Source organism: Channa argus, chromosome 10 (genome assembly GCF_033026475.1).
Source record: "Channa argus isolate prfri chromosome 10, Channa argus male v1.0, whole genome shotgun sequence".
In the NCBI taxonomy this organism is placed as follows: domain Eukaryota; kingdom Metazoa; phylum Chordata; class Actinopteri; order Anabantiformes; family Channidae; genus Channa; species Channa argus.
Genome location: NC_090206.1, coordinates 2,081,255 through 2,096,603, shown reverse-complemented (window position 1 = coordinate 2,096,603; position 15,349 = coordinate 2,081,255). Strand labels below are relative to the sequence as shown.

General features: G+C 37.6%; 1 protein-coding gene across 1 annotated transcript; it reads right to left on the bottom strand.

Moving 5' to 3' along the window:
• Positions 1-1,771: 1,771 nt before the first annotated feature.
• Positions 1,772-5,098, bottom strand: LOC137134626 (chondroitin proteoglycan 2-like). The gene is made up of 5 exons (XM_067519580.1): positions 5,042-5,098; positions 4,920-4,937; positions 4,644-4,675; positions 3,612-3,638; positions 1,772-3,471 (listed from the first exon to the last, which is right to left on the bottom strand). The coding sequence occupies exons 3-5, from the start codon at positions 4,666-4,668 to the stop codon at positions 2,243-2,245; spliced, it is 1,281 nt and encodes a 426-aa protein (XP_067375681.1). The 5' UTR covers positions 4,669-4,675; positions 4,920-4,937; positions 5,042-5,098; the 3' UTR covers positions 1,772-2,242.
• Between the last annotated feature and the right edge of the window lie 10,251 nt (positions 5,099-15,349).

Sequence of the window (15,349 nt, the reverse complement as noted above, 5' to 3'; positions counted from 1 at the left end):
AGAGTCCAAATAGCAGGAGTCAGGTTTCCAAAAAACACAGTTTGCTACAAAAGGACAGGAAGTGAAACTGAGGGCTTGATCATGATGGTGCTAGGTAATACATATTTTTAGTTAACTGTGCATTCTTGTAACACTTTCTTTAATATCTGAACTTTTGTCTCCTTGCTATTAAGATGTTATTCACATAAATTCCTCACCTTGTCATTACACTGTCATTCACACTCTTGATAAAAAATGTAAATCTCAAAAGAGGGTATATATTACAATTTTAAACAAACATATTAATGACTTTAAATGTTTATCATTAGGAGTTATTATGTTACTTTGAACACAAACCAAGCAGCAATTTGTTACAGTTGCTGTGTCTCTTCTTGTGTTTTTTTTTTTCATTATTATTCCTAATTTTTAGTCTAGATAATTGACATTGACATTCAGCAAAGAATCAGCATGGAATACACCCCTCATTTGCAGAGATTCAGGTGTGAATCAGGCAGCAGTTTTAGGCTGATACATTTGTAGGCAATGGCACAGGCAGCAGTGTTGTGTTGAAGCCTGTTTTTCCAACAATGTGCAGAGAGCAAACACACCAACATCACATTTCAGTTATACTATCATCAATTTAAGTCATACAAATATATTTGCCAACAGGTGATCTGAGCTGCTAAGCTGCAAAGAACTAGTGTACAAGTGCGGTAAAGTCAGGGGATATAGTCTTCTTGTAATTGGTTTTGGATATTGTGAATATTAAGTATACTTGTATTCAGCTACATTGTAGGGGAAACAACGAGGTGGTTTCTTGCCCTATGTCAGCAGGGACCAGCTCCAGGAGCCCAACACCATTAACAGGAGAAACACTTTATATACTAGATGGATTATTTAGTCTTGTTACTACTGCTAACCACTCGCAATTTAGAGTCAGCTATGAACCTAACATGCATGTCTTTGTACTGTGAGAGGAAACCGGAGTACCTGGAGTAAATCCACGAAAGCAGAGAGTAAAGATGCAAACTCCACACTGAAGGTCGCAGTTGGTCGAGGAGACACGATCCCATGACCGTTTTACTTGTGAGTTGGCCCACAAAAGACTAACCACTTCACCATCATGCACGTAAATACAGGCAACTAAGGACATAACCACCGATTCACAATACTATAATTTTATTCTGTTTCCCAAGTAAAAAGATGTGACTTTGACCCTGGTGTTTGTTTCTGTTGCAAAATAGTTCATGATACATATAGTAGGCACATATTTGTCAAAAATTGTTTAGTGTCCTGAATTATTAATTTGAATGCATTAATTCACGTCTGTCTGGCTTTTCTTTTGGTGTCAGTTTGGCAGCTTGGTTCCTGATAAAATTATTGGACACTGAACAAAAATGAACAAAAACAGGAAATTTTTGATATATTATTTTATTATTGCTTCATAATTTGACACTTTAATTATTTGTGTTTTTATTTAGTAAATAGTATCAGCATTGATTAAAGTAAACCATAACCAAAATCATCTTGTAAGACAAATCCAGTGATTAGAAAACATCAATGCAGTAAGTCAACAACAAAAAAAGAATTAAGTAAAGTATGTCAAAGTAAATAATGTCTGAAAACACATAAGCCCAAATAATTCAGATACAGCTACAATTAACACAACGCAAAAAGACATCAATTGTGTAAACAAAGTATAAGTTGCTTTCAAATGTATGTATAAATAGGAAACTAAAAGGATTTGCTTTCTCCTTTTAATGTATTTATGCTTTCTAGCGTATGCATTCAGTTGGGTTACTAAGCAATTTTTAAACATAAGATTAAAACATGTCTATTAAGATCAAAGAAATTGTTGTTATTGGATGTAGGTTATCTCATTGTTATGAGATTAAAAAGGATTTTTGAGGATTGTTGTAAACTCTATTGCTCTTTACACAACATAGAATTCCAGATTTTGGACAGTTGCTTTGTTTTTGTTAACATGAGATATGATTTTGGTTGTTTAAGTTAGAATTTTGGTGGTGATAAGAGGCATGGTTATGGCAGTAAGAATACTTTTTCGGTTGTCAACATGGACATTATGGATTTGAGTTGTCTTAATGATAGTGGTCATCATGGTAGTATGGATCAGAGTTGTACTATTTGTCATAGTGGAAGTAAGGTTCCTTTACAGGGACCCTCAACAGGTCAGCTATATCTAGTTGTGCTACTGGGCCCTCTTTCCGCCATCACTCATTCCCTTAGCTGTTGTAGTTGTGGGCTATTCACAGCGGTCGAGGACTTGATTGAAGATCAAACCTGCTGGGCAGTCTCTGAGGTAGGTCAGCCCATTGGAACAGGTGTAAAAAGTATACTGGTTCTTTGGGTTGGTGTAGTCCCCATCACTCTTTCCTTTACAGAACTGGTTAACGGGACCAGGAGTTGTGGGTTTGGTAGTTGTTTTGGGTGTTGTGAAACATGGGGTTGTGGGCCCGTCACAGCGGTCGAGGCATTGTCTGAAGATCAAACCTGCTGGGCAGTCTCTTAGGTAGGTCAGCCCATTGGAACAGGTGTAAAAAGTATACTTGTTCTTTGGGTTGGTGTAGTCCCCATCACTCTTTCCTTTACAGAACTGGTTAACGGGACCAGGAGTTGTGGGTTTGGTAGTTGTTTTGGGTGTTGTGAAACATGGGGTTGTGGGCCCGTCACAGCGGTCGAGGCATTGTCTGAAGATCAAACCTGCTGGGCAGTCTCTTAGGTAGGTCAGCCCATTGGAACAGGTGTAAAAAGTATACTTGTTCTTTGGGTTGGTGTAGTCCCCATCTCTCTTTCCTTTGCAGAACTGGTCAATGGAACCAGCAGGTTGGGCAGTTGTAGTTGTTTTGGGTGAGGAATTGCAACCTATGGGAGCTGGGGTTGTGGGCCAGTCACACATGTCGAGGCATTCTCTGAAGATCAAACCTGCTGGGCAGTTTTTGAGGTAGGTCAGCCCATTGGAACAGGTGTAAAACGTATACTGGTTCTTTGGATTGGTGTAGTCCCCATCACTCTTTCCTTTGCAGAACTGGTTAACGGGACCAGGAGTCGTGGGTTTGGTAGTTGTTTTGGGTGTTGTGAAACATGGGGTTGTGGGCCCGTCACAGCGGTCGAGGCATTGTCTGAAGATCAAACCTGCTGGGCAGTCTCTGAGGTAGGTCAGCCCATTGGAACAGGTGTAAAAAGTATACTTGTTCTTTGGGTTGGTGTAGTCCCCATCTCTCTTTCCTTTGCAGAACTGGTCAACGGGACCAGGAGTTGTGGGTTTGGTAGTTGTTTTGAGTGTGGAATTGAAAGATGTGGTTGTCGGCCAGTCACAGATGTCGAGACTTTCTCTGAAGATCAAACCTGCCTGGCAGTATCTGACGTAGGTCAGCCCATTGGAGCAGGTGATATAAGAGTTGGGGTCATTTGGGTTGGCGTAGTCCCCATTTTTCTTTCCATTACAGAACTGATCAATGGGTGTAGCTGAAGCTGAAAGATAAAAAATTTTTCAGTCACTTTCATTTGCTTTTGAATTTACTCAGATTCTGTATACCAATCATTGCTGACTGTAAGACATTATTTATAGTTCAATGTTAATTATGATTATGACATGTATTTTAGAAACTTACCCAAGACGGCGATGATCAAACAGAGACCTTCAAAGTCAGACAGACTTGGTGAGTATTACATTGAAAACAAACTACAACAATAAACAAATTTAAACCATTTTGGAGTTAAATATAATTAAGCTCAGATAAATTCAGCAGCAGCGCTGAGTCCGTTCGGAAACAATGTCCAGTTTATAAACTGGAATTTGTTTCTATTTAAACAACTGTATTATATATTACTCAAAATTTGACACTGTTTTAAGGAATTGTTGTATTCACTGACATCTTTAGTTAGAACAAACTTAAATACAGCAAGTTTTACCCTTAAATACATAAAGTTTTACCCTGGACCACACACCCTCTTCAGTGCTGCAACAATTTGCCAGCTTCTGACCAGCTGTTTCTTTTAACTTGTCTTGGTTTGACTGAAATTTCCTTCAAAACAAAAATGATTGTTCTCTTTACTGTTTCATGTCAACAGTCTGTTTTTATCCCATTGTTTCCTCAGTAGTTGATAAGGTTTATAGTATTGAAGAGCCAATTGCCGACTAAAACGTTTCCATTCTATCACATTTACATGTCATCATCTTTGTGTGAATAAAGAGTAGTTTGTTGACTGTGGTGAATTTAGTGATCACATCAAAAGCAGAGATCATCCTTGAAAGCAGTGTTGCCACACATTTACTGTACATATGGCCAAGTGTCTCCTGTCTAGTCCAATGAACTTTACCAGCACCATTAAACACTTGACTGTTTAAAACTGTTTAACAGGTTTATTGTCCAAAAACTTGTCAGTTTTACTCAAACGTCTTAGTTTCTCTATTATCCTTCACTTTACAATTTTCGGTTTTCTTAATTTTCAGCTTGTCCAGGTTAATACAGAATAAAAATCTATTTATCTCTATTGTGTTAGGATGGGGACAGAAATCTCAGACATGAAAGACAAATTATGTACAACTGAGACCACTAGAGATACCTGTGATGAGATCAGTTTTGTGGGTTTACATGAACCAAACACTTTTAGAAAACATGTACTCGATCAGTGTGTCTTACCTGCAGTCAGAATTAGCCTGCACATGTTTTTACTATGTGGGAAAAATGGAAAGAAAAACATATGAAAAATCAAAAGGGAAATTGATGTTTATAAATTCATTGATGGTGCCAAGCAACAAATCTGCTTTAAGTCTGACCAAGTTCACAACATGGTTCTATAACATATTACACCACATTAAACATCACACTAATCATTTTCATTAAATCAGATACGACAGAATAAATAAATAAATAACAATAAAATTATTGAAATAAAGACAAAAACCAGTCCAGTACCTGTTGGTTCAACCAGACCTAAAAGATGTTAAAAAGGTTTTGACAGTTAGAGTAGGTACAGCAGTGTACAGCAAAACAAGTATAATGTCTGTGAGGATGAGATGAAAAAATCAGATACTTACACAGACAAAGGTGAAAGAAGCAAATATTGTCTCTCAGCTGCAACTGATGGATGACTGACAGAATGTCTGGTGTTTATAGTGGTGCAGCTGAAAGGGTGCAGTTCTGGGTGGGGACAATTGGACAATTTTGGAATGTCCAAAGAAAATACACGTGGATGGAAACAGGGAAGTAAAGACTTATTTTAGGAATGTGAGACTACAACCAGGTACATCTCCCTCCACTGGTTCAAAGGTTGCTTGCCACCATCAGAACAGTGATAAGGTGACCTAATGGTGCCAATGATGCCGTTCAGGAATGCTTTCTGACTGATTGTACTCTTCAGTCTACATGACAGGACTTTGATGGCCTGGCACACTGCATCACAGAGTACATGAAATTCTGTGTGTGACAACCACTTATCCCTAACAAATATTTGCTGCTTAACTCACATTATATCAACTTAGTCACTGAGGACGTCCAAGCCACCATGAATGACTGAAGGTGTTCAGGTGAGGTAAGATGTAAGAGACAAATGGGGTCCAAAAACAGCTTTCTTTATTGACTGGAGAGGCTTGTTGGAAAAAACTGGAACAGACTTTAAATCTGTCGGCCGATGGTGCAGTGTAACCCGCCTCTTCCCCAATGACAGCTGGCCTCCTACAAACTGTATGCGCTTCCATTTGTTTGCTCACTCACAACTGCTCTCTTTTTTGAGAAGTGCTGCTCCCCCATTTGCCTAGTATACTTGGCCCGTAGAGACTTTTTAAAAGTTTCCTTATATGACAATAATAATATGAAATTCTGAAAATCGTATGTTTGACTGTCTTCTATGTCTTTTGTTTTGTGTTTAAATAAAAAAAAACAAAAAAAATTCATCATTGTGGCTGCTGGCTGACAGCCCTTGAAATATGTGGAAATAGAACCCCACTTGAAATAGCACCCAAGGTGTGTGTGTGTGTGTGTGTGTGTGTATATATATATATATAGACATACAAACTCTTATAAAAACAGTTACAATTATGGAACCATCACTGTTAGGCTGCACTGAGGAACAAAAACAAAAACTTATATGTTATTATTATCTTGATTATTATCGGTTAGAAAATTAATAGACATGCTTAACAATTTGTAAAACCATAATATCTCAATATTTTTTGAGCATTCAAACTATTTATTTAGGGAACATCAGCTTTTAGAAGAAACCAAGTTATGAGGATAAAGGTTCTTCTCCCCATTCTTCCACGCTTTATTGGAGCTGTAGTGTTTCCTTGCCTGTTTTACAATTTAGTTCTTAAGAACATGGACAATAAACGAAATTACTTTGTTCAGTGTTAACAACATCGCTTACATAAAAAGTGATTATTGTAGGATTGCATGAATTATAGGAAGCCATACTTAATAAACTGCCATTTGGGTGTATACAAATAACTATGAAAATCCACTAGTAAATCTGTTTAACTGTGCATAGTTTGAATGAGGTACCTGCATTTAGGTTTTAATTAGCTTTTGGACATTATTAATTCCATTTCAGTTCAGGTCAATTCAGCTTTATATAGCATTACCTTTAAATCATATAAAAAATTCAGTAACATTAAACCATCTATGCATAAACAAGGTCCCCACATCACTTTCCCGTAGATAATCCAGGGAGTTGGTGGTCTACCAAAATTAGTTTCTCCTTAAAAAGTTTCAGTAAATGTTCATTTACATCTTTGACTTTAACAAAAATATCTCTTAATTCAAAAAAGTTGGGACGATGTGTAAAAGGTAAATACAAACACAATACAATGATTTGCAAATCTCATTAACCCACATTTTACTAATGATAGAACATAAACATCAGATCAAATATTGAAAATGAGGGATTTTACCATTTCATGGAAAAACTCATTTTGAATTTAATGGCAGCAACACATCTTTAATATCTGTACAAATTCGTAAATTAGTACTTCTGTAAATCATAAATTCACATGCAAATAATTATTGTATAATGTTCATAGCCATTAGTTGTTTCTGTCTTGCTGTTCATCACCTGTGGTTTAACAGGAAAAAGCAGATCAGACCGATCAGTAACTAAGATTACTAAGATCACTATGTGTGATTTAGGACATACCCTTGCTGGGAAATAAATGAAACCATTCTTTTTTAAATGAAACAATGTTGACGTGACCTCTCGATCTTCTCATTAGGTTATAATCTGTCATTACTTGTGATACACTTATGTGTCATGGCAAATAAATTAATTAGTTTGTACTCTATATTCCAGACAACTAGCAACACCAAATGTACAGCTATGACAAAGAACAGCCTCACCATTGATAGTAACGACCTGTGCATATTATTAGTGTGAATTTTTCTAAGAACAGATGTAATACAACATTGACATAGGTCTGAGTAACCTAAAATTCAACAAAAATTAAGATCTGTGATTGGTCCATTTAATTGACCCTTTGTCTGCCAAAGGGACAAAGATCTCCAGTGTTCAGTAACCAATTAAAGTATATTTGGAAGGAGAAACCAGTGTAGTTTTTGATTCCTGCATGTCTACACTTTAGAAAGAGCATTTTACAAAATCGTAAAATTTCCCAACGAATCCCAACGTCCCAACAAATTCGAAAATTACTACTTCTGTAAATCATAAAATACTCATGCAAATAATTATTGTATAATGTTCAAAACTAAAATAAGTCTAGACGACCAATCTGTGTTTTTTTTATTTTTTACTTTTTTCCATTATTGTCCATGTGATTTTGGCCAGCCTTAACCACTGCACCACCATGCTGCAGTGCTTTCATTACTTAATGTTCTACAATTTTCTACATACAACCCTTCTCGTTTCCATTTAAGACTCTCCAGTGGCACATCTTATCTTAGTATTCACAGATAAAGTGAGAATGCCAACCATTCTGCTAAGACTTTTACAGACAGGGTAGGGTACTTCTTTCATAGGAAAAAAAGAAGAGACTCGACTTACTCTTTAGTAAATATTGTGGACTGTTAAAAACAGGTGCCCTCTTTTACTCATCTTCTCTAGCTTTGAAGTCTCTTAAAATTCTAACATCTTCACCAAGCTCAGTCTATGTAATACAAATGATTTGGTCTGGATTAAGGAGAGAAATTAGAGGAAGATGGTGTTTAACACCTCTAGAGACAACTACCTTGTGATGCTATTCGGGTTGACCAATGCTCCAGCTGTCTTTCAAGTCACAATGACCTGTGACTTATGATGGAAAGATTTGTTTTCATGCACCTTGATAAGAACAATGATGAGCACATCCAGCATCTGAGAACTGTATATTGACTTTTTGTGAAGGCAAAGAAAGGTGAGGTCCTCACTGCCTCTGTGTCTTTATCTTGGCCTGTAGAGATGACACTGAGAAGGAGCTGAGCCAATTGGATTTTCAGAGGTTACATTCAGCTCCACGTCCTGAAAGCTAATTGTTGTTGTTAAGGATACATTGATTACTTGAGGCATTTTCAAAAATCTGAAGTACCGGGTCATCATTTCTTTTTACTATGAAAAGTAACTTTAACCCCAACAATGAGAGTAGTTGGGAGCCAGCATTCTTTTAGTTGATTGGTCCAACAAACGTAAACGAAGGGGGGTCAGTTCAGCCATTGTTGATACAAAAAATAATGTTCGATAGTTTAGAGGTTTAGAATCAGCACAGTTGGATAACGATAAGCACTCAGAGGAAGAAGGCTTGAAACAGCTCTCTCAACCTCTGTCATCTCTGCAGGTTCAAAGCTATTTACTGTGTTAGGTCAACTGGTTCCTTTAGTCTTTGACATTTAGGTTCTTCCTGCTATTGCTTTCTTTCTCACATTTTGACCTTGACCTGAAAGTGTGTCATAATGTTTGGCACATGTTTGATTTACCAGGAAAAAGCAGAAAAGGTGCAGCAAAGGAGGAAATGAAGGAAAACCTCTAAAGAATTAAGGGCCTTAATCTCACTGGGTGTGAAATGTTTTATTCAAGATCTCTTCATGTGATTTCCTTGTTATGATCAGACACTGTTGATACATAGTCATGACAGATAATTGGCAGCACCAACTGTATCACTATGACAATAAATACAATGTTGCCATTGATTGTCATGAACCTTGGTACTTAAGTACTTTACTGGTGTGACTTACCCTCTAATGTTAAATGATGGATTTAAAGACCCATGATCCAAAAACCCACTCGTAGTGGATATCAAATCAATAACTGCACAAAGGTCAAACTTTGTAGATTTGTTTATAAGCCCTATTGCATGAACTTTGCCATTCTTAAAATTAAAATGTTGGGATATGATAAAGATGTAGTGTCTCTCTATACCAAGTTACCTCAACAAGCTGGTTTGAAAATACATAGGTAATAAAGTAATAGGCCAAAGTAAGAGGGAGGACAGGTGCAATTTTGCTGGTATTGTATATTTTGCATGCTAAAACATATTTTTTTGCAACTAACAACTTGTACTCAGTGTACTTTTGAAGAATATTTAAAAGATTGTATGTTGTTCAAACTTTGTCTCATATACATGTTTTGTCTCGAAGTGTTTGCAGAACTGCTCCAAGGTCAGTTATTGTCTAACAGCAGACCATCCCACACTGTAGTGACCCAGAGTCACTCCATGCTCACAGGTGCTTATCAAAGTGCTGAAAAAGGAAAAGGTTTCCATAAAAGGAGAAAAGGGGCTGGGAGCAGTGTCCTGAGGGTGGAGAATGTTCTGCCCAGCAACAGAAGGTTCTAAAACTAATGTGTGATGTATGAGGTTTAGAACTGCATAGGATGGAAAACTGAAACTCTGTCGATGTTCTTCTCTCTTGCAAGATAATAAAACCCTAAAAGACATAATGGATGTTGAAGCTTCTTTACTAATTACAGACCAGATACTGTCATTTTTGCCATGACATAGTCCTACTACCAATGACATGCAATATTTATAAGACATGCCAAAGTAAATAATATCTGTAGATAAAATAAGGGAGATTTTATTGTGAAAATTGTTTTTTGCTTAGGTTTTAAGAGTTATCTTACTCATGGTGGGAGCATACTTATACTAGGAGTCATGGCTCTAAAAGTAGAATTTATACTTTTAGTAGTGGGTTTTAACTAGGTCAGTAACATTTAGTTGTATTTTTTGTGGTCACAGACACTGTTGGATCCAGACTGTAGTAATGGGAGCTGCAGTTGTAGGCAAGTCATAGCGGTCGAGGCTTTCTCTGAAGATCAAACCTGATCTGCAGCCTCTGAGGTAGGTCAGCCAATTAGAACAGGCGCAGTAAGTATAGGGGTTGTTTGGGTTGTTATAGCCCCATCACCCTTTATATAACAGAACTCTTGACTGGGCCCACCCGAAGCTGGAGCATAAAAAAACTAACAAAAAAAAAAAAGGAAAAATTTTAACAGCTTTGATTAACATTTGAATTTTGGCAGTTTCACTGTAAAAGTCACTGAAGACAATATGTATCTGCTAGTTAGATGGTTATAAACTTGCTGAAGCTGGCAATGATCAAACAGAGACCTTTAAAGTCACAGAAATGGTCAGTATTACATTAAAAATGTTTATATACTTATAATTATAACATTTTTTAAAAGTTGAAAGCAACACTCTGGAATTTGTTCCTAATATCAGTAAATATTCATTTATATTAAAGCTTTAACATCACCTGTATTTGGTTCAGAAGGTGATGCTGAACCTGCAGTCGATTTAAAATCAAATTTGATTAATTCATGTTTAAATTTCTCTCCCTGTTAGTTTCGTGGACTCCTACAGAGTGTTACTAAGTTTCCACTCACTTGTTTTCATGCACATTTTCAATTAAAAAATATCAGTATAAACAACAGAGAGAAACAAGGGATGAATGAGCAGCCTGGTGTTGTCTAGCAGCCTGATTTACTGTCCTGCTTGTTGGAAGTAGGACAGCCGGAATTCTCTTTACTGTGCTTCTTTGTGATCACCGCTCCAAGATTACAGCACAGGTGAGGCCCATCACCATTAACCACAGGATATAGGAAGAAAAACACAGAAGCTATAAAAAAAGCCTTTACTGTGCATAAAGCTGGGGTTGAAAAGCGTGTTAAATGTCTAATTTAACATTTATGGTCTACAACACATTATCGTGAAGGTTTTCCTTGTGTTTCTTTTACAGGTCTGACTAATGCTATTTTAATGATGTTATCTTGTAATGTTTTCTTCTTCAGCAAGGTTCCTTTTATTTTCCTAACAATGGGTTTATATTTGTCCTACAGCTGGAAAGAAACCCACACAGTGTGAGGTGTTCTATAGCCTGGAATACCGTAAAGGTTTTAAAACATGAAAAATATTAGTATGTATTATTGCAACAAAGGAAGAGAACACACTAGTCTAACTTTGTTTTCTATCACAATATAGTTCCACATCAAAACCTAATTACTGAAACATGTAGATTTGTTATTGTTATTGTAGATTTGATCTGTTTATCCTGTAGCAGTTTCTGGGTTGAGCAATGGAACCTACTTATGAAAAAGTAGGTTAAGTTTCATCTTAAAAATCTATTTATCTTGGCAGCTGCTGTCGGCAAACAACCACTATCAAATCTGGGAATCTGCAAAGCTGCAGCTGACAGACGGCTCAGGCTACACCTTCTATAGAGACACAGTGATACTTCCTTAACATAAAAACCACGTACATCAAAGTGATTGGCCCTATTACTGTATCAGACCTCAAGCATATTTTATTGAATTGCTGAATATGTGGAGACTCTCAGAACTTCCGAGAGAGGACGGGTGTTTGTATGTATAACTACTGTAATTTAATAAAAACAAAAATAAACACTTACTTAAAGATTCACTTCCTTTTATGTAAATCACCTAAATTTTTCCTGGTGCAGCCACTTGGTTTCCAAAGTCGCAAACACACACGTTCACAGTGCAGTGAATGGGTTTAAAGGATTGTAGTTTAAATACATATTTATATGAAAGTTCCAGGCACAGATGAATTACTATCCTGGCAAAAGACAGCAGACACCATAAAGACACAACATGCTAATCAAATACGTGAAAAGGTATTTTAAAGCAGAAGTTAGGTGATGTGAATTAAGATTTCAATGAATAACATATTGTGTAAAAACATTTTGTACTATCGTTCATTAAATTATAATTAGTAAATATTTCTGGTGTGTGGGGAGTAGCAACATCATCACATAACGAGTTTAGCAGCACGTTCACAAAATGAATTTCTGTTAAATAAATGCTGCAACCTTGAGTCAAATGTTTCTAACTGATCAGTAGCCATAAGAAAGGCTTGAATAGTCAAGCAGCACTCTTCCCTTAACAACTTTGTAAACAACCTGCACACGACATGCAAGTGTACAATATTTTAGGGCAAAGTTCTTTTTATTCTGAACTATTGTTTCAGATTCAGTGGTTAGCTGATCGTCTGAAACCTGATTGGCCAGAAATGAGTTAACAAGACTCCGTAGTGACTGGTGTGTGACAACAGATGCAGTTTTAGCATTTCACCTGCCTCTTCCCACATCAGATCAGGGAGGGGCCGAGGGCTGGGATCCAGCCACCTTCTTTAGATATAAAACTACTCTGTCAGTGTCACAATACAACACATTCCAGTAATTTGTGATTAAGGTCATATAACATTAGTCTCATGTGCGCAGTGGTCATGGCTAATACGAAAACACTGATATCATTAGTTTTAGATGCCCTCTTGTCAGCATAACACCATTATTTGAAACTCCTGGCTAAAGTTAAACGTAAATGCAGTAAGATTATTAGGGGTTCATGGTCTTGCTCAAGGACACTTCAACATGTGACCAGAGGAGCAACTGCCAACAATTGCCGGACGGTCGCTCTACCTTCTTGCACCACAGTTGCCCCATTGTGTATCCTGCCATAAACTCTTGCCCTCTGATGTCCTTTTTTTTTAAGCCTCTCCAATCCTATTCCCACGTTACAACAATACGCAACCTGTGCTGTCTCGTCAAGGCCAAATCAAACTGTCGATAAAGCGCTGTTTGTATGCCTCATCATACATCTTTATTACTCTGTTCCCTCTCATGGTCAGAGAAACTCTGTTTGACCAAGAATCAAATCCTGAGGCACTGTGTGCGATAAATGTGTATCCTTTGTATTTAGGATGCATGTAGTGCTCTAAAAAAATCTTTACATGTTCAAGACCAGTAGCACACCATTTATTCCCCTCTTAATCCACAGCCCAAATGAGTAAAACACCTGCATAACTTTTGGCCTTTTCATATGAATTGGTGCGAATCTGAATTATCACAGGTCATGGGGAGTGTACATATCTTAGAGCAATTAATGCTCACGGAAATGTCCATTGCTCACTTGTTATGGGGAAGGCATGTGTTGCTCCTACTAAGATAACCACAATACCACAGGTTGAGCTTTCTGCGGCTGTGGTAGCAGCAAGGACAAGTGTTGTTCTTAGAGATGAGCTCGAAATAAATGGTCTTCAAGAACATTTTTGGACTGATTCAATGGTAGTTCTTGGATATATACATAATGATGCAAGACGTTTTCGTGTGTTTGTGGCAAACAGAGTCCAAAGAATCAAGTCCAGTACAGACCCCCAGCAATGGCATTTTGTGCAGTCTAAAGATAATCCTGCAGGCCATGCTTCCAGAGGTCTAACTGCAGAACAACTAGTTGCTTCAAACTGGTTCACTGACCCAGGCTTTCTATGGGAAAAAGAGCTACCCATAGGTGCAGTGGTGGAAGAGGTCAGTAAAGATGATCCAGAACTTCGGAAGGTGCAGGTGCTCAACACCAGTGTAAAAGTAGATAGGAAACTGTTAGACCGCATGACAAAGTTTTCTGACTGGAATAGAGCCGTCAAGGCTATTGCTCGTCTTAAGTGCTTTGCTCAGCAAATTAAAGGACTTAAACCAAAACTAAATGAAACCACAAGTGTTGAGGAAAGGCAAGAAGCAGAACTTTTCATCATAAAACTAGTTGAAAAAGAAACATTCAACAGTGAAATCAAAGGTTTAGAAAAAAGCAAGTAAATAAGATCAAAGGACAGAGTCAAGAAGCTACACAAATTAAATCCTTTTGTGGACGAGCATGGTGTGCTTCGAGTAGGTGGACGTTTGACAAGAGCTAGCCTTCACCTATATGTCAAACATCCTGTCATTTTGCCAAAGGCAAGTCATGTGTCTTCTTTGCTTATTAAGCATTACCATGAGAAAGTACATAATCAGGGGAAGAGGCATAAACTGCGATCCAACGGGATATGGATCATAGGATGAAGGACCTGAATCAAGAACAACTCAAAAATCATCCAGTCATATGGGAGGTGTATGGGAGAGACAGATAAGGACAATCAGAAGTGTTCTCACAGCAATTCTGGATCAGTCTGCTAAAAGACTTGACAGTGCCTCGCTTAGAACCTTTCTGTATGAAGTAATGGCTTTTATAAATAGCAGACCTCTAACAACAGAGCATTTGAATGACCCCACAAGTCTCGAACCTCTCACATCAAATCATATTCTATTGATGAAGTCTGGAGTAATATTGCCCCCTCCTGGTCAGTTCGTAAGTCAGGATCTTTACCTATGTAAGAGGTGGCGCCAGGTGCAGTTCTTGGCAATTTTGGAGCAGGTGGAAGAAGGAGTAGGTTATGAAAGTAAAACTATAGATCAGTGACTTCAGCTTGAATAGTGATTGAAAGCGTACTTCTAAGCCAGTTTATCTGGATAGACCTGTGCACAAGACTATTCTACTGCTTGAAGCAGAATAAATGTTATGATTGCTTTCAAGGATATAGTATTCACTCATTGTCTTAGCTTAGGTAAGAGTGATAAAGTTAAGTGATTTGGTGGGGGTTTAAATGCCATAAATATTATTTATGTAATTTTTCAATGTCGTTTACGTATTATTTAAATGTTTGTGTGATTATTTAATAATTTTTAGGTAGGAACTTTAGGTCTTCTTTTGTTGCACACGGACGCTTTTTTAGACAAGTGCTCGGTAAGAAGAACGTGGAGCGGTAACTTTAAAGGCTAAAAGTTATGGTGTCTTACGTGATATGATATGTTGAGTTTCTTAAATTGTTGTGAAAAACATGCATATGCAGTGCATATTGCCACCTGGCAAGGAACACAAATCACAGATGTCTTTAGTTGTCAGTGTGCACCTGAGTCTGCCAATTGTGCTGTCCCCATTGATGTACTGGGCTTTGTGGGAGACTGGTTTGGATGGTCCCGCACCTGAAGTGGAAGTTGATGTTGGACCAGCTTTAGCTGTAACACCAGGCTCTCTCGGAAGGATTTCTGTGTGTGTTTAATGGATTTAGCACTACTTCCTGCTCCGGCTTTTATTTTGATGT